At 39.1% G+C, this 21262-nt stretch overlaps 1 protein-coding gene across 9 annotated transcripts in view; it reads left to right on the forward strand.

Annotated features, from left to right (window-relative positions):
* NUMA1 (nuclear mitotic apparatus protein 1) overlaps nucleotides 1–21262 on the forward strand; it is a 106555-nt gene that overhangs the window by 42194 nt on the left and 43099 nt on the right. For 2 of the 9 annotated variants that reach the window (XM_056795046.1, XM_007491048.3), the window contains exons 2-3: nucleotides 13412–13502; nucleotides 15885–15967. In XM_056795046.1, the coding sequence (XP_056651024.1) occupies nucleotides 13478–13502; nucleotides 15885–15967 (108 nt within the window). In that variant the 5' untranslated portion in view covers nucleotides 13412–13477. Of the gene's footprint in view, nucleotides 1–8693; nucleotides 9015–9241; nucleotides 9461–13411; nucleotides 13503–15884; nucleotides 15968–21262 lie in introns of those variants that run through there. The other 7 variants (XM_007491052.2, XM_007491051.3, XM_007491046.2 and 4 more) reach the window with 6 other exon arrangements.

Consider the following 21262-nt stretch of genomic DNA (forward strand, 5'->3'; position numbering starts at 1 on the left):
AGGACCACTCTGGACTCCTCAGCTACCAGGTGTGACTCTGTCAAGGTGTTGAGGCCTGATGACTCCCAGCAGCCTGATATTAGGGGTGTGAAAGGAAATTCTTAGTTCTCTTTGTCTATTCTGAGTTTGCACTTGTGAAAATGGAATCCTTTGTTCTCTTTGCCTAATTGGAGATAACAATTTGGAATTACAATAACTTAAGTCCCTTACTTAATACCTCATTAGACTGAAGACAGGATTAACTCTCTTTTGTCTACTTTTGAATTAATCAACAAAAGCTAATATACCCATACTTAACCCTAAAATAAGGGAAGTCCACAGACTCTTACTCCTAGGAGGAGAGGTAAATTTAAATGTGAGAAGCCAGCAAGATACTTGGAAGAGCTCCACCCTTTTTTCTAACTCAAACAGCAAGAAACTTTTGAATTCTTTTAAGAGTTCACACACCCAGAAACATGTGGTTCCAAAGGTGTGAATCCTAGGAGGAGAGTTACTACAGGCAGAGGATGAGAGGTGTGACAATTGTAGAAACTGTGATTGGCCTCTGTGAAGAGGGGCGGAGGTAGGAAACCACCATAAGAGCCACAAAATCCTTGGGCTTGGCAATCTGGTAAAGTTGAATCTCATGGAGAGTGTCTCTTGGAGATAGTCTTCTAGGAGCCTGCAGCATGGATCCTGACTTCAATTTAAATTCTGACTCCTAGACTTCTTGGTTGGGTGAGTGAAAAGGCTGACTCCCTTCCTAGTTTCCTAAGAGACTAGCTTCCATCTTGGAGGAGGCCATGTGATTACTCACATACCAGCCATCCTAGCTGAGATCTAGTATAGGTATTTTCTCTAACCTCTTTATATTTCTATACTTCATTGTTTCCCCTCTATTTTCGTAAATAAAAACTGCATCCAACTGTGAAATTTAACACAGGGGAAACTTCCTAATGATTAGAATTGTCTAAAAGTGGGGTAGGTTACCTCAAGAAATGGTGGGTTTTCTCTCCTTCAAGCAGAGGCTGCACATCCTACTTGTAGGGTAGGGTATATTATAATGAGGATCTCTTTCATGTATGATTAGTTAGACTTCATAGCCACTTGGATCTCTTCCAGCTCGCACATTCTTTGATTCTGTGAATGATTTGGCTGAAGTTGGAGACAAAATGCTTATCAGATGTGTAGATAATATGAAGCTGGAAAAGGTAACACTTTAGTTGAAAGGATTCAAAATTATCTTATCCAGATTAAAATGGGGACAAATTTAATAAGGTGAAATGTTAGGTTCAATTTTATAGCTCTAAGATGGAAGAGTTCTACAGCAATATGTCTGAAAACAAATCCGGAGTTTTAGTAGTTTTCAGGCTATAGTGAGTTAGTAGTATGGTATGACAGTTGCAAGAGCTGCTCCAGTCTCATTAAGAGAAGTCTAGAATCTAGAACAAGGATGGATGTAGTCTGGCTAGAGTATGCTGTCATATGCATCTAGAGTTTTGTGTTCAGTTCTGGTCTCCACATTTTAGGACCAACATTGATAATGTGGAAAGTATTAAGAGTAAAGTCACTATTATTGTAAGGATATTGACATCATGTTTTATAAAAATGGGTTGAAAAAACTGGAAATGTTTAGCAGTGAGGACTTTAGGGGACATGATAGCTATCTTCATCTTCAAAGTCTTATCATATGAAACAGAATAGATTTGTTTTGTGTAATCCTAGAGGACTTAACTAGGAAGATAGAAATTTGGCCTTGAAATACTGAAACAATTCCTAACAATTGTATCTACCCAAAAGTGGAATGGGCTGCAAGCAAAAGCTGAACTTGTCAGCCATATTACATAATAGATTCATATTCTTATAGTACTTTTTAAATCTATGAAGTTCCTTCCAACTTTGAGACTCTGAAACTGTATGAAGTAGTATATAAATATGAACTTGCCATTATTAAGTTGGGCCTTGAAGAATGAATAGTATTTCAAAAGGTAGTAATGTGGGGATAAGGCATAACAGGGATAGGAAACAAGTCCAGCAGAAGCAGAGCTGAAAACATTCCAGGCAGGTCCAGGAAATGAGTCATCTAGTTTGGCTGGATTACAAGGTAGCTGAGTGGGATATTGTGGGAATAAGAATGGAGAGGTAAATTGGTGCCGTGCTATATTGTGAAGATTCAAATGTTTAATTTTATTCTGTAGAGGAACTAGTGAAGATTATTAGGCAGGTGAATTATGACATGAGGTTATTAGACCTGGAAAGGACTCTAAGGATTGTTTAGTCCCTTTTTTTATTAGGAGGTTTATTTTGATAGGAATGTGTAAAATGAACTAAAGCCAAAGGAGACTAGAAAAGAAACTAATTAGGAGACTATTGCAGTAATCTATAAGTGACAGGTAATGGGAGTCTGGATTAGGATAGTGGCAACAGGAATGTTGAAGATGAAACAGATTTTTGAAAGGCATTAGGCCAGACATGGCAGGATAGAGATGTGGTGATTTGGAAGTAGTAGTAAGGCTAGATTATGGAAGGTTTTATTTACTTTTAATTAAAATTTTTTCAACATACAAGTATTAATTTTCTCCCCCTCTTGTCTTCCTTTCCTCAAATTAAAAAAATTAAAACAAAACTCTTGTAACAGATGTTCATAATCAAGCAAGACAGATTCCAACATAGGTTAGGCACAATTTAAAATTTTTATTTATTTATTTTTCTGGTTAAGTATAACCTCTCTTGTCAGGAAGTAGCCAGCATACTTCATCAATAGTTCTCTGGAATCATTGTTGGTCCTTGGGTTCACTGGTCAGGGTTCTATAGTATATCAAAGTTTTTGACTTTCTAGTGGTGTTAGTTGTTCTAGTTCTGCTCACTTTACTCTGTATCATTTCAAAAGTCTTCTCAGGTTTCTTTCAAACTGTCCTTTTTGTCATTTCTTACAGCACAATAGTATTTTTTAAAAATTATTTTTATTAAAAATGTTTTTTCATAAATAGTTTTAAAGACCAAGCTAAGTCAACTAAGCTTTATTCTGCCAGCTGTAATGGGACATTTGATCAGAGATGTTACATAATATCTTTGTATCTCATTTTTCTTATATATGAAAAGGGAATTTGGACTAGACAATTTACATTTATTTAGTGCTTGATGGTTTCTAAATCATTTTTCTTTCAATGATCCTGTGAGATAGGCAGTATAGGTATCATTATTTTAAAGATGAAGAAACTGAAACCAGAACATTAAGTGAATTTATACATGGTCTTATAGAATATGATAAGCACTAGGTAAATTCTTGGAGCACTGTGCTAATGAGTAGTAGAAATACAAATACAAGTAAAAAGCAAGACAGTTCCTGCCCTCAAAGCATTGACTTTCATTAGGGGGAGGGAAAGAAGGTACTTATCTCTAGAGTATAAAAGAGAAGACTGGAGTAAAGAACTTTAGTGCAGCCTAGTGGGAAACACAAAGATGAATGGCTGAGTGCCTTTCTTAAAGGGAGTAGCTGGGAGAATCCCTCACCAAGTTGGTAGAAAATGTTCCAAAGCCAGAAAGAACTAGGTCAAGTCGTAGCAGTCATAGTAGTAGTGGGTAGCTGGGTGGTACAGTGGATAGAGTGCCAGGCCTGGAGTCAGGAAGGTCCATCTTCCTGAGTTTAAATCTGGCTTCAGCCATTAGATGGGTAACAGCACAAGTCATTTCTGTTTGCTTCAGTTTCCTCATCCATAAAACGACTTGGAGAAGGAAATGGCAAAAAACTCCTGAGTCAGACACCACTGAATACCTCTAAACAACAACAAAATATAGGGCTTACTATATACCGGGCATTGTGACAAGAGCTTTACAATTATTTCATTTGATCCTCACAACACTACTCCGCAAGGTAGGTGCTATTATTTATCCCTATTGTACAGTTAAGTAAACTGAGACCAACTGAGGTTAAGTAACTTGCCCAGGATCACATAGCTAGGCAAATTTGAAGTTAGATCTTCTTCATTGCAGGTCCAGTGCTTTGTCCATTGTACCGTCTAGGTGCCCAAGTCTGACGCTAGCTCTGTAACCTTCAGCACATCACTTAACCTCTCAATGCCACAAGTAACTTCCCAAGACTCTTTAAGCTGTAGAAGAAAGTCTGGCCTTCTTTTGTTTTGTTAGAAAGAGTTTCTTCTTTCCTGTACCAATGAAATTCCAGATTCAGTCCCTATTTCTACCCAATGAATAGGCCATAAATACAATGTTATAATGAATATGGCTTCCAGTCTTTGCTATATGAGGCAGGGTTATAATAAGACATGAACACACATTACTCCAGTGCAACATGAAGTAGATTAAGAGCATTAAAAAGGTTCTAGAAAAGTGCCATTTAAAGAAGGAAAAGTCCAATTTGCTCAGGAAAATCACAGCCTGCTACATGGAGAAGGTAGCCCTTGATTGGGGTCATGCAGGTCAAATTTCACCATGTAGAGATGCAGCAGGGAAGAAAAGGGACATTGTCAGTCTAGGGAATAATGCCAAGGGCAAGGAATACAAACAACAGACTTGAGTTCATTTTGGCTGGCACGTAGGGCACCAAGGTGGATATAAAGCATAATTTGACTGAAAAGGCCAGTGCTTTTGTCACATTGCCCCATCTATGATTTCTAGTTCTAATGTGAATTATTCTAAAGAGGAATTGAGGAAATTGAGCATGGCCCATTTTGATGGTCTGGTAACCACAAAGAACTGTCTGAGAACTCAGTCATTGGCCATGCAAACATGGCTTATAAGGACAATGGAGCTGTGCTACCTTTTTTTTCCCCATTGAGTAGTGAGACATAGTGCTTAATAGTGCCAGATTTTGTTGTTCCAGCTTGTTAGAGTCATGTAAAATATTTTTAATTCATTCATTTCTTAGGGAGTTTTTTTTTCCCCCTCCACTGACATCACTGGATTTAATAGTCTCCTTGTTAATGGAGGAAAGCTTCAGGGAAGGGAGCCTGATGGGGCCTTATCCTTAGACATGAATTTAATGTATATGATCTGGAGTTAGAGATCAGAGGAAATAGCAATGGAAGTGGATGAGAGAATGGTATGTAGGGTGGTTCTGGGACCATAAGAGACATGATATGAATATTGGGGGAGGTACAGGAAACTTTCCTTCCCCCCAAGGGTTTGTTTACTCCTCCTCCCCCTCATGGCCAGATTGTACTATCATCAGGGGCTCTCCCAGCTCTGCTGAATTCTATATAGGGAGGGAAGAAAAGCAGATGTTGAGCTTCCCTTCTCCCAATCTCCCTGCCCCACCTCCATGCCTAGATTATTAGGGTGAATGGTGAAGAGGTATCATGGGTAAGCTTGAACAACCCCCTCCCAGGTATCCCCTTCAGGCTCTATTGGGTTGTTGCTCTGATCCCTTCCCATGAATCTTCTGTAATTTTTAGTTCCCTTCTGATACATTTCAACCTCAGCCCTCCTTTCAATGATGTAGTAGGAAGCATATTGGGATTTGGAGCCAGAGAACCTGGGATTGTCTCAATTCTGATTTGTTGTATCCAGGAGGCTTTGGACAGGTCACTTAGACTTTCAAGCTACAGTTTCTACATATGTAAAGTAATGATACTTGTAGTTCCTATAATAAGAGGATTGCTATCAATAAAATGTTTTCCTAACTTCAAATGGCATAGAAATAAATGTTGTTCCTTGGTGACCCTAGGTTTGGATTGGGAATTTGAGGGCAAAATGCAGCCAATTAGAATCCTCAGTCAGTCATTCGAAAACTCAGTGTCATTGTTTCCAAGAACCTGTGCTGAGAGATACAAAGATGTACAGGCCTATTCTATGTAATGTTATTGTTGGATCTAGAAATTTAGAAAATCAGCATTACAGGGAGCATTTTATTTTTAGGAGCCAGGTTTCTCTATGTGATTAAAATTCAGACTATTCAATTCTTAATCTTTTAAAGGGAGGAGGATGTAATAGAAAACAGACTGGACTTAAAGTCAGAAGATCTGGGTTTGGGTCCTGCCTCTTTTTACTCCTTTATTCTAGGTGACTGTGGGGGCAGTGCCATTAGGCAGCTAGGCGATAACTACACTGGACCTGGGGTCAGAAAGACCTGAGTTCAAATTTGGATTTAGGCACTTATTAGTTGTACAATCCTGGACAAGATACAACCTGTTTGCCTCAGTTTCCTCATCTATAAAATGGGAATCATAATCGCACCTACCTCCTAAGCTTGTTAGGAGGGTCAAATGAAATATTTGTAAAGAGCTTACTTACTTACCTATTTGCATAGTGCCTGGCACATAAGGGGCACCATATAAATTCTTATTTCCTCCTTCCATTCCTTATGTGACTTTGGATTTACGGTAATATAGGGAATCAGAGGCTTGATTGATGTACTAGTTCAGTCTTAAAGGTGGTATGGAAGATGGATATCTCATAACATTTATAGGCGCTGCTGTGAGTTTGCTCAGTTATTGTTTTCTGATGGGCTTTTCTTTTTTTAAAGACTCCCAGCTACTTTCAGAACATCATCACTGATTAAGTAGAGTGAATTTTCATTTCTAGAGGTCATTTTTTTCTGTTATAGAGGGTTTATGGAAAGACATGGCAGAGAAATATACAGAATATTGGGCTATGAAGGGATTAAGATCTGTACCAGTGCAACAATTACCCCACATTCAATGATAGTGTCTGGCACATAGAAGAAGCTTAATAAATACTTGATGACTTGTAAACTTCATGACATTACAGATCCAGCCAAGTACCTAAGATTGACGGGGTTTGGTTATACTATATACATTTATAGTTTTGTTCTGGCTGACCTCATCTAAGTCATGCCTGTTTGAGCTATCATCCATTTCTTCAAATAGAATCTAAGTTTTTTGAGGGAGATGGACACATAATCTAGCAATTGACAGTATAAAGATATGATAGAGACAAGAATTGTTCAGGAGAGACAGTTTATTGTAGAGTGGTTTAGTGAGAGAAGGTTTTGCTGAGATGTTGATACTTAAGATCCAGTGTAGGGCTGAAGAAAAAATCATTTAGCTTGATTCTTCCATTTTATAGAAGAGGAAAATGAATGCTTAGAGAGGCAAAATGATTTTCCCAACATTATATAGACACCTGAGATTTGAATGTAAGGTTCAGATTGACAATCAAGGAAGGAAGGCATTCTGGCTATAACCTCTCAGGGCTGACAGGGTGGTCTGCTTCCACTTTCCCTATAGATGTTTCTCTGATCTCTGCTTGAACACTGTTAGTGACAGAAAACTCATTTTTCCTCCTGGAATAATGGCATGAACTAGTATGCTGAGACAGGAATCCCCACAAGGTTTGTATAGTAGACAGTTTTATACACAAGATTGGCTGGAGCCAAAGGCTTTTTTTGTAGGTGAGAGGGGAGACAGGTAAACAAATTATAGTCAGATTGTAGAAAATCTTGAATGTCAAGCCTAAAATGATATTAGTGATGCGGTGATTATTTATTGATTATCCTGCTCTTGTTCCTAGAGTGAGTTCTGGAACAGGACTAAAGGGGAGGGGGTAGCGAGATATTGCTTTTTGGGGAACACTCTGTTGTACTTAGAATTTCCATAACACAATTATTTATATTTTTATAGTGCTATGAGGTTTACAGAGCCTTTGTTCATAACAATCCTCTGAGGTTTGTGTTGCTATCTACATTTTAGAGATAAAGAAACTGAGACTAGCTAGGAAGTTAAAGTAAGAATTGGATTCAAAGCTAGGTCTTCCCCACTCCTAAGCCCAGTGATTTTTCTGCTGCATTTGTTGTTCAAAATAATTTTTTAGAAATAAAATTAGATGAAGTAGTCGTGGCAAAGACTCCCTGGTTGGCACAGTTTTTGCACTGGGTGTGGGGGTGGCAGGGAGCAGTTTTTGCTTCCTGCCTGCTCCATAGAATGGTATACAGGATTCCCTCTGATCTCTTTCTCTTTCTGCTGTCCCTGAGGTGAAAGTTGACCTGTAGACCCGCAGAGCTCTGAGCTTTGGTCCTAGACCCTATTTCTGTGCCCTGGCTTTTTCTGCCCCTCCCCACAGATGCACAGCAGAATGGGGGATTAGGTTCTGGCAGGCCTGCCAGGGTTTTGTCAGCCATTCCACACTGGACAATAGCCCACAGTAGCCTGTCCAGGGGAACAGCAGCCTGCACAGTGGGGCCAGAAACATTTTTGTTCTGTTAGAATTGGGAGCAGCAGACAGCCTGGACTTGGCCTTGCTGAGCTGAAGGTATGGAGCAGAGAGAATTCTTTTGGGGAATGGATTTGAATAGCAGCCATGTCCTAGGGCTGGTGGCACCAGCAGACAGGTGTGTGTTCTTTAAAGGCAGAAGCTCCGGACCAGCAGGAAGGATTTTTTAGCCCATATTGGTTCTGTGCCCTACTACCTGTAACTGAAAATGTACCAGTCAGCCCTTGAAGGCTTCGTGAGATGAGCTTTTTGGGGAGCCCCGCCCTGTCCTGGGTAGCTGACTGAGGTCTCACCGGGGGTGGGGGTGGGGGGGCACTGCCCTTAAACAAGTAGACCGAGCATTTGGAGAGGTAATTTCTCGGATTGGACAACAGGTCTGACAGCCAGGCCTCAGAAAATGTGTTTCATGTGTCTGGGGTAGAGCTGGATGTGGCCACAGCTCCTCCCCTTCAGGCAGCCACCCCCACCCCGCAGCCCGCCCCCCCCCCCCCCAGCGGCGCTCTAGCTCGCGCCCCCCCCCCCCCCCCCCCCCCGCCTGGGAGGAGCGCGCCTGGGCGGAGGGCTCTCCCGGCGGCGGCGGCGGAGAGGAGCCGGGATCGCTGTGCCTTTAAAGAGAGCCGACCGCGGGCCGTGACGCACGCCTGGCCAGCCGCCAGCCCCCTTGCTCCTGCCAGGCTTACGGAGGAGAAAACCAACAACTTTTCTTTTGTGTGTGGGGATACTTTTCTTTCCTCCTCTCTCCTCCCTCCCCTCCACCTCCTCCTGCTCTCGGGTCCTTCTTTGCCTTCCAAGATTTAAACGCTAATGGCGGATTAAAAAGCCCAGACGCCTTTGGCTTTAGAAGTCGGGTAAGGCCCTTCGCACGAAGACTTTGTCTCTGGGGTTTTTGTTCAAACGTGGAAGGAGGGGGTGGGGTGGATTTTGCGCCCCCTGCGCTTGCTGCGCCATCCGGCTGGTGGGGGGAGGCGGGGAGAGAGGGGGAGGGGAGGGAAGGGGGCTGTGCGGAGTCGAGCAAGTAAACAAGCAGGCCCCGGAGCGCGGCTTGGCTTGGCCACATCCGGGACTTGGCGCCTGTGGAGTAAGGGGGGGAGGGTGGTTTTTGTTTTTTCTTTTGCCTTGCTCCCTTGTAATGTCAGCGGATTTTGGCTTTTTTTTTAGGGAAGGGTGCGCGTGTGTACGTACGTACGTGTACGTGTTTCTGCGCGTACGTATGCCCAGGCCTGTGGGCCTGCCTGCGTATTGAGTTTCAGAAGCAGGCCGAGAATCCGTTCTTTATTCCGCAGGAGGCCTAGAGGTAGTAGAAACAAATATCTCCAGTGGTGGGGGCAGGCTGGTTTGAGGCCGGAAGGGACAGGTGGTAGCAGGGTCTGGAGAAGGATTGGCCACAGCTTGAGGAGAGGTCAAGGGATGTATTATTGACAGACCATCACTGATCCGTCCCATGTCTTGTGGCTTTCTCCAGGCCTGACTGGGTAGATAAAACACTTTAAAATAGTGATAAACCACAGAAAATAGTTGGGATTCTTCCTCCTCCACTACTCTCCAGGGCTTTTGGGCACTGTGCCAAACTTTTAAGTTTCAAAGAGAAGGGTAGGCTGTGTTTAAAAGGGGAGGGCCAGAGCCCAGATACTCTCTTTTCAGAAAGGCATGTTACATGTAGGAGCCCTTCCTTGTTAGCCACCTGGCCTACCCAGCACCAGAAGTCCAACAAGGCTCTACAAAGGGGTGGGGGGAGTGAGGGCACCAGGCAGATCAGCTTGAACCCATACTGGAGTTAGAAAGGATCTCCTTTTTCTTCTCTTGCCTTTCTTAGAGCTCCCTGCCTTTGATGCACTTCTGACACCCAATTTAGACAAACAGATTTATCTTTCTTCTTCCCCATTAGGGGAAGATACCAAGTAAGCACACAATTTCTGTTCCCCTCTATACTCTGGACAAGTTTGTCCTCTGTACCCCTATGGACACAACAAGATGAGATTTGAAATTGTCCTCCTAACCCTACAACATTGCTTTGAATTTGTTGGAGGAACAGGAGAGCCAGAGGTTTATCCTGCAGGTGGACATAATTGCTTGCCCCACAGGCAATCTCAGTATTCCTTTTGGAGACAGATGGGGAATCTGGGATCTTGTGCCTACAGACAGGTAACAAACATATTACTCACTTGAGTGGTGTGATTGACAGCTCAAATTGGTCAGGAACCCAAAGGAGGTATTTTTGATTCATTGAGAGAATCTTTTTTTCCATAAATCCTTTGATTAGTGAGGATCCAATCTGAGGAGGTAGTCTTTTGAGTGGGCAGACCAGTCCTGCTGAGGGAAGGAATATGTAAAGGAATAAGAAGCCCTCTCCATACAGGAAACCCTGACCAACTGCTCTGTGATGTCAGGGCTTTCTACTTTAGGTATTATATCAGAGTAGGCCTACAGTTTAAGTAAGCCCTAAGGAAACAAATAACAATGTTCTTCAAGGGACCTTTTAGCTACCTGTGTGAAGAGACCTTTTACAGATTAACGCCATTTAGGGATACTGAGAAGAATCAACCTGAATGCTCCTAATCTCATATATATTCCTCTAGCTGAACATGTGATTTTCATTAGATTCAGCCATAGACATGTTCAGTTAACCCACTGAGTCTTTTGAGAAGATTCAAGCCAGGGAGCCCAGCTGACTAGTGGGTGAGAAGCCTCCTTTGCACTATGGGGCTTAGCTCTCATAGCGGTGAGAAGGTTAAATTTAAGCGTATTGTAGAAAGTCCTGCTGGAGAGGAGTCTAAAGTTACTTTTATCACTATTTTAGAAGTGTGAGGCAGCTACTAGGCCTTTAGTTAAATGGCCTCATTAACTGTCAGGCAAAAAGGCTCAGGATCTTTCCTATTAGGCTTCCTTTAGGGACCAGGGACAGGGAGAACTAACAAATGCTGAAGATCATTCAAAATTGTGAGCTGGTACCTGGCCTGACTGGCCTCTGTAAAATAGCTTCAGGTTCTGTAAGTGAGGAGAAGCACCCTGTTTTTCTATGTCACCATCACTATGGCTGTGTCTTATGGGTGGAGCCTTCCTCAGATTTCAGGGGGAGGGAGGAGAGGATGGAGCTCTGGCTGAAATCCCTTGGGTTTCCAGCCAATGCCTTTTTAAAGCCATAGTACCCTTCTTGAAGGCCTGGCTGTGCCATTCTAGAATAATTCACTAAACTGTTTTACTTAAATAAGAAGCAGTGGAATGGTTGACCCCAAGATGTGAGAAATGCCTCTATATACAATTTAGGTTAGTAGAACTTAGATAGTTGGAAGGTACTGAAAGGCCAGATGGTACAACCTCTAAAGGACAGAGAGATTAGGGGGAAGGGCTGAAGGGTATATACCACTGGAGAAGAATGGTGCATACAATGAAACCATATTTGTTTTTCCAGCAAGCCAATCCTAAAGGGGAAATGATTGCTGCCAGATGATAGAATCAGGGAGAAGTGAAGTTCTACTTATATTCCTTAGACATCAGTGATCTGTGTTGGGAGGCATTAAGGGCTTTTTTCTGTACAAACCCCCCCCCCCCCCCAGATTGTCAGGTGGTAGCACTTCTTTCTTTCAAGATCATAAGATTTAGAGCTGGAAAGAATCAATTTGTCTAGTCAGAAAGGTTGTGATTTGACCAAGATCATAAAGTATCTTTATAGTAGTAGTAGCAGCAGAGCCTGGATTTGAGCCAGGTACTTTGGTTCCAAAATTGCAGAATCTTGGAATAGAAGGGACCTCAGAAGCCATTTAGTAGAACCTGTATCTGAACAAGAATTCTTGCTGATTGTTGATCTTTTTGAAAGCCACCTGTTCTAGAGGAACCACAGGTCCTTCATGAAATGTAGAGCCCAGAATTGAACACAATAATGTGATCTATCCAATGCAGATTATAATAGGCCCTTTCACAGTCCTATTATTATGTACCATGATTCTCTTAGTGCAGTTTAAGATTATATTAGTTTCTTTGGCTGCCATATTCTATTATTTTGGTTAGGGGAGGGGTCTTTAGTTGTTGTTTTTTTTTACATTGTATAGTGTTTTATTTTCCCAATTACATGTAAAACAATTTTAAATATTTTTCTACCATTTTGAGTTCTTACTCGCACTTCCCTGAGACAGTAAGCCATTTGATATAGGTTATAAATGTGCTATCACATCATGTTTTACTCTTAGCTTATGTTGGGCTTAATAGCCTAGTGTCCCTTAAACATTCAGATCTATTTCAGATGAATTATTGTGTCTAGACACAACCTCTTCCATCTTGTACTTCTGAGGTTGATGCTTGGTAGCAATGTTTTTAAGAGTTGATGAATATTCACATTAAATTTCATCTCATTTAAAATGATGGTTTTAAAAAAAATGTATATTAGCAGATTATGGACATTGGAAGGTGCTTCATACACTCATTCTTCAACTCTCTTATAGTCATGTTTCTGCCTTTGATGTCCCATTTTTCACTCTTTCTGTAGCAATGGTTCTCAAACCATGTTCTTTGGAATTTTTTTGTTTCATGGAATGTGAATATCAGTTTTGTCAAGATTATGTTAATACTAGAACTATTTTCCTTTCAAATTTAAAATGTGAAATTATGCATCAAAATAGCAACTTGGGAAAATAGGCTTGATTGACTCTATTTTGGTACAGAATTTCCTCATTTGACCATACTCCTTTAATCTGGGTATTCTGGAACACCAGGCTCCCAGGACCAGTATCTGGAGGAGCAACAATGAAATGGAAAAAGCACTTGACTTTCCGTTCAACAAGGCTTGACCTTCAAGCCAGAAGACTTAGTTTTAAGTCTAAACTTCAATACTAATAGCAGTAACCCTGAGCAAGCCAATTAATGTATTTAAATATCACTTTTCTTTTTCTGTTAGAGGCAATGATATCTGTTTCCTGCAAGTTTGCGTTAAGAAAAGTGCTTTATAAAACTTAAATTATAATACAAATGTAAGTCATTAATACAGATTTCTTCAATATATTTCAATTCCAAAAGTATTCTTTGGCAAATTTGTTTAGGAAACATAATTCTAAGGACTGGAATAGTGTGACTGGGCAATATTTTACCTTCTGTACCTTCCTCATGTATAAAATGGTTAGTAGTGGTATTATAAGGTGCTCTCAAGTTTCTTCTAATCTCCTATAACTTTTACTCTCTGCTCTTAGGACAGGAGTAGAAATGAAATCTGTTTACAAATGTCTTCTATGACCTAGGCTTTTGGTCTCTTCAACAGAAAGACGATTGATGGGAGAGTAAGGGAGTTCCTAAGCAGTGATGAGTTTGGCCTCTAGAAGGAAGAATGAGCTTTGGACTCTTGCCACAGGGTAAGAATGAGTAGAGAAAGAATTTAGTCTCATTCCCCTTGCCAAAAAAGTAAAGGAGACTCAAGTTGTGCCAAGAGAATATTTTTATTTGGTCCTGGACTGACCAGAATATTTCCCTTCAGAATTCTCATTATCTATAAACTAGTAAAATCTTACTAAACCCCAGGGACAGGCCTCATCACCTAAGGACTACCCATAGATCATGAGTAGATCTTGCTGTGTGGTTAGAACTTACTAAACTATAGCAGCTTACATTAATAAAACTCACATCTCTGATTCTCAAAACAACCCTGTAGGCCAGGCAGTCACTTGATCTCTCCCTTAACCCTTAATTTCTTCATCTTCTATTCTTAAATCTCAAGTGAATCTAATTTATCTCTAGGACTGTGACAATGATATAACTTGGAATCAGGATGGGAGTTTGTAGAAGAGTCAAATTTTAAGAGTTCTGAGTTCAGTCACTAGAGCTGTATATGACCTTGTACGCTATAAAGCTCACTATAAATATGAACATCAGGAAGCAAATATATATTTTTTAATATTGTTCAATATTATTTCAGGCATGTTTCTCTTCCTTCTTCAGCTAGATCATAAATTACACTAGTTTAGGGATTTTGTGGTTCAAGGATCTTCTAAATGGTACTAGTGGATGGAGTACTCAGCCTGGAATCCAGCCTCAGATATTTCCTAGTTGTGGGACTCTAATCAAATCACTTAACCATGTTTGCCTGAGTTTCCTTATCTCCAGCCTCAAATGGGCTGGAGAAGGAACTGGCCAACCACTATAATATCTTTGCCAAGAAAATCTCAAATGGGATAATGAAGAGTTAGACACAACTGAACAATAACCTTTTCTTTTCCTTTTATTGACTGAAATTTGAGAATGATAAAAAAAAAATCCTCATGCTATTGATACTAAGCACATGGACATGATATCAAATAAAATTGATCTTTCTACTTTAGCTCTTCTCCAAAAGGTCAGAGCAATTGTGGGGAAAAGTCTGGTTTTAATCTAAGTAAGTAGGAGGGGTATTTATTTCCAGAACTAAGGTTCTTCAGACATGCCAGCATCTGGATTGCCTGCTTCCTACGGGCTGCAAGCCCTCAATGGGAAGGGAAATTGGGGTAAAAGATGTCAGACAAAGCACTACTTAGCTAAGACTATCTTTGGTTGATTTTGAGCATCCAGCATCTATCATACCCTGCACAGAGTTGGTACATAAATGCTGATTGGATTATGATTGTGTATTATAGCTATCTGTATTGGTATCTTACTCTTTCTAAACTCTAGGAAGGCAGTAATGTTGTCTAAATTTACCTTCCTTAGGAGAGTGGAGAGTAAGTACTCTGTATCTCAGAGGTTCCAAATGTCTATTAAATTCTTCTTTTTTTTAACCTTCTGTCTTGGAATCAATATTGCATATTGATTCCAAGGCAGAAGAGTGGTAAGGGCTAGTAGACAATGGGCATTAAGTGACTTGCCCAGAATCACACATCTGGGAAGTGAGTCCAGATTTGAACGTAGGACATTCTGTCTCTAGGCCTGACTCTCAATCCACTGAGCTTTCGAGCTGCCCCCTGTCTAGTAAATTCTAAATGTCCTGAGGAATCTGTCAGCTATCCAGCTGCCCCCATCTAGTAAATTCTAAATGTCCTGAGGAATCTGTTGTTTTTATTTAGGGAACATTGGTATTGATATCCAATTCTAAGATAAGCCATCTTGATATAGTGAAAAGGATGCTACTTTGATTTGGAATCAGAACTTGGGTTTGAATTACAGTTTTCTTTACCTTATGTTACATGGACAAGTCACCACTTCTCTCTGGGCCTCAGTTTTCCCATATGTATATAAAATGAGAGTGTTAAACTAAATGACCACTAAAGTCCCTTCTAGCTCTAAATTCTAGGTAACTTATATTTGAGAAGACCTTTGAGGATATTCCATCCCAGCAGGTAGTATTGAAAACTTAGGATGGGAAAAGGAGACCTTTTCTTGAAGACCTGCTTATGTGAATCAGGCACAGGATTTCAGGAAATTCTTAAAAGCTTGCCATCTTCTGCTTAGGGCCTTCACAGAATATGACATGACTTAACCTAAAAAGTTATATTTTCCAGAGATTTTAGAACATGGCTAGGGTACATGAACATTGAATTTGATCCTGTTGTCTTCTCTCTGCTCATCAATGATGATCTGTTTTTGGGCAGCTTCTCCAATCTCTGGGAAAATTTAATAATTACTTAGTTGCCATGATATGGGTTTAAGCAGTGGGTACAATTTGTATTACTTTGGGGCCTAGATGGAAGCTGTTTTTCTTTACTCTTGTAACATGGTGAATTGACCTGACTTTCCAAACTCTTAATTGCTGTTGTTCTCCTCTATAGGCTCCAAGTGTGCAGTGGGTTCACCATCTGACATAACCAATATGACTCTTCATGCGACCAGGACAGCTGCACTCCTCTCTTGGGTAGGTGATTTTTCCTTGTCTCTTCTTGGTGGGCAGAGGGATTCCTTTCCTTGTTCCAGTGATTTATTATTTCCGAGAAGCTGACTTTTCAGTTCTGCTTAATCCCACTCTAGGCAGAAACTCATCTTGAAAGTTCATTTAATTTCTTCAGCAGCCTTCAACCGAAATCACTATTATCTTTCTTTGCATACTTGAAGAGTTATTAAATCTCCCCATAAGTAATAAATCACCTCTAGACTTAGTAAATTCACTTCTTTTCACTTTTCCTGATAAGGATTATTGAAGATCTCTTGTTCAACATGTATCTGAAAAAGAATCCTATCTGCATACTCTTCGAGTAGCCATCCAGCTTTTGCTCAAAGATCTCTAGCAAGGGAGAACCCACAGAAGTGGTTCATTTTGCTTTTGAATAGTTTTCTTTTTTGAGGATTTTCCTTTTATCAGTCTGGAATCAGCCCCAGTAATTTCTTTTTTTTCCCCATTTGAATAAGTTTATTTAGTCAATTTAGAACATTATTCCTTGGTTAAAATAATAATAATAATAATATATAATAAATAATAAAAATAATAAATAAATAAATGAATGAATAAAAATAAAAAAATAATAAATTAAAAAATAATAATAAATTAAAAATTATTTCCCTCCATCCACCCACTCTTCCCACAGCCAACACGCAGTTTCATTGGGTATTAGTTGTGTCCTTGATCAGAATCCATTTCCATGTTGTTGTTTACATTAGGATGTTCATTTAGAGTCTACATCCCCACCAATATGCCTTCAACCCATGTATTCAAGCAGTTGTTTTTCTTTGGTATTTTTACTCCCACAGTATTTCCTCTGGATGTGGATAGTGGTTTTTCTCATAGGTTCCTCCGAGTTGTTCAGGGTCATTGCATTGCCACTAATGGAGAAGTCCATTACATTCAATTGTACCACAGTGTATCAGTCTGTGTGTAAAATATTTTCCTGGTTCTGCTCCTCTCACTCTGCATCACTTCCTGGAGGTTGTTCCAGTCCCCATGGAATTCCTCCACTTTATTATTCCTTTGAGCACAATAGTATTCCATCACCAACAGATACCACAATTTGTTCAGCCATTCCCCAATTGAAGGGCATCCCCTCATTTTCCAATTTTTTTGCCACCACAAAGAGCGCAGCTATGAACATTTTTGTATATGTCTTTTTCCTTATTATCTCTTTGGAGTACAAACCCAGCAGTGCTATCAGCTGCAGTAATTTCTACCTTGCCCCCACTTCTGCTCTTACCAAGAAGAATTTATTTAATCCTTCTAGATGACAAAATTTCAAATACTGGAAAACATTTTTCATGTAAGGGCCCTTCCTCCTGATTTAGATAATAAGTAATATATATTATATTTAACATATTATTCCCCTCCATTCCTTGTTACCAAATGGCTTCCTTGCATTCTTTACACAGAACTTTCCATCTCCTATCTCCATGCCTTTGCACATTCTATCCCTGATTCCCCTCCCCCTATACTTGCAATGCATTCATTCTTTACTTTTGCATCTTAGAATCTAAATTTCATTCAAATGCAGGTAGTACCCACAGAAGCATTGAGGTCTTTTTTTATTCCTTCAGTTTCTTGTTGAAATTACCTTGTATTTTGCATGAAATCAGAGTAAATAAAAATATGGCCCCAGAATGTGAAAGACCTGATCAAATATTTCCTCTTGATACATATTATTTAAACCTTGGATGTATTTTCTCATATATACCATAAGGGACACTGAATTAAATGGTCTCTAAAAATCCTTCTACTTCTTAAAATAGTCTTCATATTTGAGGGAGGATGAACTCTTCCCACCAGTATACTTTACAACAGCTTTTTCAAATCTCTCTCTCTCTCTCTCTCTCTCTCTCTCTCTCTCTCTCTCTCTCTCTCTCTCTCTCTCTCTCTCTCTCTCTCTCTCTCTCTCTCTCACAGAGGATCTTTGAGTACCTTTTTGTCATTTAGAGGGAAAATTTTATTTTTAGAAGGTACACACTGGCTTTTTCCCACAAAGTAGTTCATTGGAGTATGTTTTGTAATTAAATTTATAGCTCCATTAAAAACTTGGATCATTTTATTCCCCAAATTAACAATGTGATGTGGGTTTTTGAAAGAGTTATTACAGCCAGAAGATCCAAGTTCAAGTCCTTAGCTTCATTTCATAGTAGCTATATGACCTTGGGTTAGTTTCTTAACTTATCTGAGCTTTAGTTTCATCTTTTATAAGATAGGGACAACTATATTTAGTACTTTGCAAACCATGACCTGCTATTGAAATATTGAGCTACTATTATTATTACATGAACTAGATATTTTGCAAATTCCAGGAAGGTAGTTAAAACAGATATTTAAATAACCATTTGCTATGTTATTTTGAGAGGAAAACTGTTCTAAAGACAAAAAATTTTCTTCAAAATAGTAACTCAAAAGTACATATAATTGTTTTGCAAGATAGACACGAGGATTCATTTTTAAATGTATAACTTAATTATATTCTATTTTTATTTTTAAACAAAAGTAGACATAGAGTTAGGGAAATAAGAAACCATAAACTACTAGGTTTTGCAACTGATTTTTGTCTTTACCTCCCCTTTTCTATTTGTTCATTGATTAAAAAATAAAAAGCACTTGCTGACTTGTCTAAATTCTCAAGTGATCCATTATTTCGAATTAATTATTTCAAAGGAATCAAAGATTCTTTATCTGCAAAATTTCTTTTATTGCCCTAATGAACATAGATACCAAAAACAACATTACTAAATAAAATATTACCTAACAGAACACATTGACAAATTATTGATCATGACTAAAAAAGATCTGCCAATACCAAGTATGCCAAACCATTTCAAATTCAGGAAATTTATTAAGAAATTTGTTTGTCTTTTTTAACCTTTACCTTCTGTATTAGAATCAATACTGAGTATTGGTTCCAGGGCAGCATTAAGGGTTAGGAAAGGGTTAAGTGACTTGCTCAGGATCTCACAGCCAGGAAGTGTCTCAGGTCAGATTTGTACCCAAGACTTCCCATCTCCAGGCCTAGCAGTCTATCAATTGAGTCACCTAGCTGTCCCTAAATGAATTATTTTTAAGTGGCATTAATAATTGTAGAAACAGACTGATAAACTACAATGTTTTTATTTTTAAAAAGAATAAGATTAGAGATCCCTTTCCTCAACAAGAGAAGAAGCATCTGCCAAAAGCCCATATAATATACAGTCATTCAACAAGCATTTTCATTGTCTGCAGTGTGCCAGGTACTAGAGAGACAAAGACTGTAAATGAAATAGTATACCTAGCCTCAAGGAGAGAAGGAAAGGGAAATAATTTATATACATATAAAGTATATACAGAGGCCTTTTCAGGATGGCAGGAAGTCACCCACCCCTTGGGAGAGTCAGGATGAACTTCCCATAGGCCATCTGAAGTTGATCGTTGAGGAATTCTCATTGTATTAAGAGGCAGAAATAAGAATAAAGAGCATCTTAGGCATAGAAAATAGTCAAAAAATGAGAGAAGGAAAGTCAGGTGTAAAGAACAACAGAGAGACCAATTTTCTTGGTAGTGTGGAGTGAAGGATAATACTGTGCAATAAGCCTGGAAAGGTAGTAGATTTTTAAGAGGCTTTAAATAGCAAGTAGATGAAATTATACTTCATCCAAAAGGTAGTAGGTTGACTCTGTAGCTGTTATTGATCGAGGGAATTACATAGTCAAAGCTTTGTTTTAGAAATATCACTTTGACAGTGATGTAGTAATTTATTAGAGAGGGAATATCTAGACCAATTTGGAAGCCATTGCAACACTTCACACAGGAGATCATGAAGTCTTTGAACTAAGTTGGTACTGAGGTAAGTGGGGAGAAAGGGGATGGATGAGAGAGGTGTTTTGGATATAGAATCAGAAAGACTTAGCAAATGGACTGGATATGTAGCATAAGAGGGAATGAAGAGTCCAAAGGTAACATTAGGGTTATGAACCCAAGTGAATAGGACCTTCTCAAACATAGGGAAATTTTGGGAAAAGGGTGGGGTTGGAAGGAAAGATTGTTAAGTTTTGTACTTATTTTTTTGAGATGACTATGGGATGTCTAGTTGGAAATAAAAGAGGTTTTTGTGAGACTAGAGTTCATAAGATATACTAAAGTTGAACATAAAGACCTGAGAATCATCAAAATAGAAATGATAATTGCATCCAAGGAAGATAAGATCACCTAGAACCAGAAGAAAAGACTGAGGATAGAGCTTTGGAGTATACCCACAGAAGATAGGATATGGCTAAGAAATAGAAAGGTAGATCAGTGGAATAGGACAGGCATAAAACAAACAACAATAAAAGATTACAGTAAACTTGTATTTGACAAAAGCATAGATATAGGTTTTAGGGATAAGAAATCACTATTTGTTAAAAACTGTTGACAACTGAAAAATAGTTTGACAGAAACTAGACATAGACCAACTTCTTATACCACTCACTAAGATCAAAATGGATATAAGATCTAGACATAAAAGGAGATAAAGGCGTAAATAAGAATGGGGAACATAATCACCTGTCAGATTTATGGATAGGAAAGAAATTTGAGTCAACAAGAGATGGAGAGCATCATGAAATGTAAAATGGATCATTAAATAAGAATAACAAATTGAAAAGTTTTTGTACAAATAAAATAAATGTTGCCAAAATTAGAGGGAAAGCAGAAAATTGGGGAACATTTTTTATAGATAGTTTATAGAGAACCTTGTCAGATTTATGAGAATAAAAGCCATCTTCCAATTAATAAATGAGCAAAAGATGAACAGACAATTTTGAGGTGAAAAAATCAAAGCCATATATAGGTATGTGAAAAAATGCCTTAAATTACTACCGATTAGAGAAATGCAAACCAAAACAATTCTGAGACATCTCACACCCATCAGATTGGCTAAAAGGACAACATGACAGGATGTGAAGGGCCTGTGGAAAAATGGGAACTCTAAATACACTGTTGGTGGGGCTATGAGCTGATCCAACCATTTTGGAGAGCAACTTGGAATTATACCCAGAGAATTAAAAAACTAAGTATACCTCTGTTTCTTACGGAGATGAGGGGGGAAAAGAAAAGAAGCTATATATAAGCTATATATGAGAAGCTATATATAAGTTCCATAATACTTATACCAGCTCACTTTGTGGTGGCAAAGAATTTGAAATTCACAGAATACCCATTAATTGGGGAATGACTAAACAAATTGTGATGAAATACTACTGTGCCATAGAAAAGGACAAGCCAGCTAATTTTTTTAAA

Source organism: Monodelphis domestica, chromosome 4 (genome assembly GCF_027887165.1).
Source record: "Monodelphis domestica isolate mMonDom1 chromosome 4, mMonDom1.pri, whole genome shotgun sequence".
Classification (NCBI taxonomy): Eukaryota; Metazoa; Chordata; class Mammalia; order Didelphimorphia; family Didelphidae; genus Monodelphis; species Monodelphis domestica.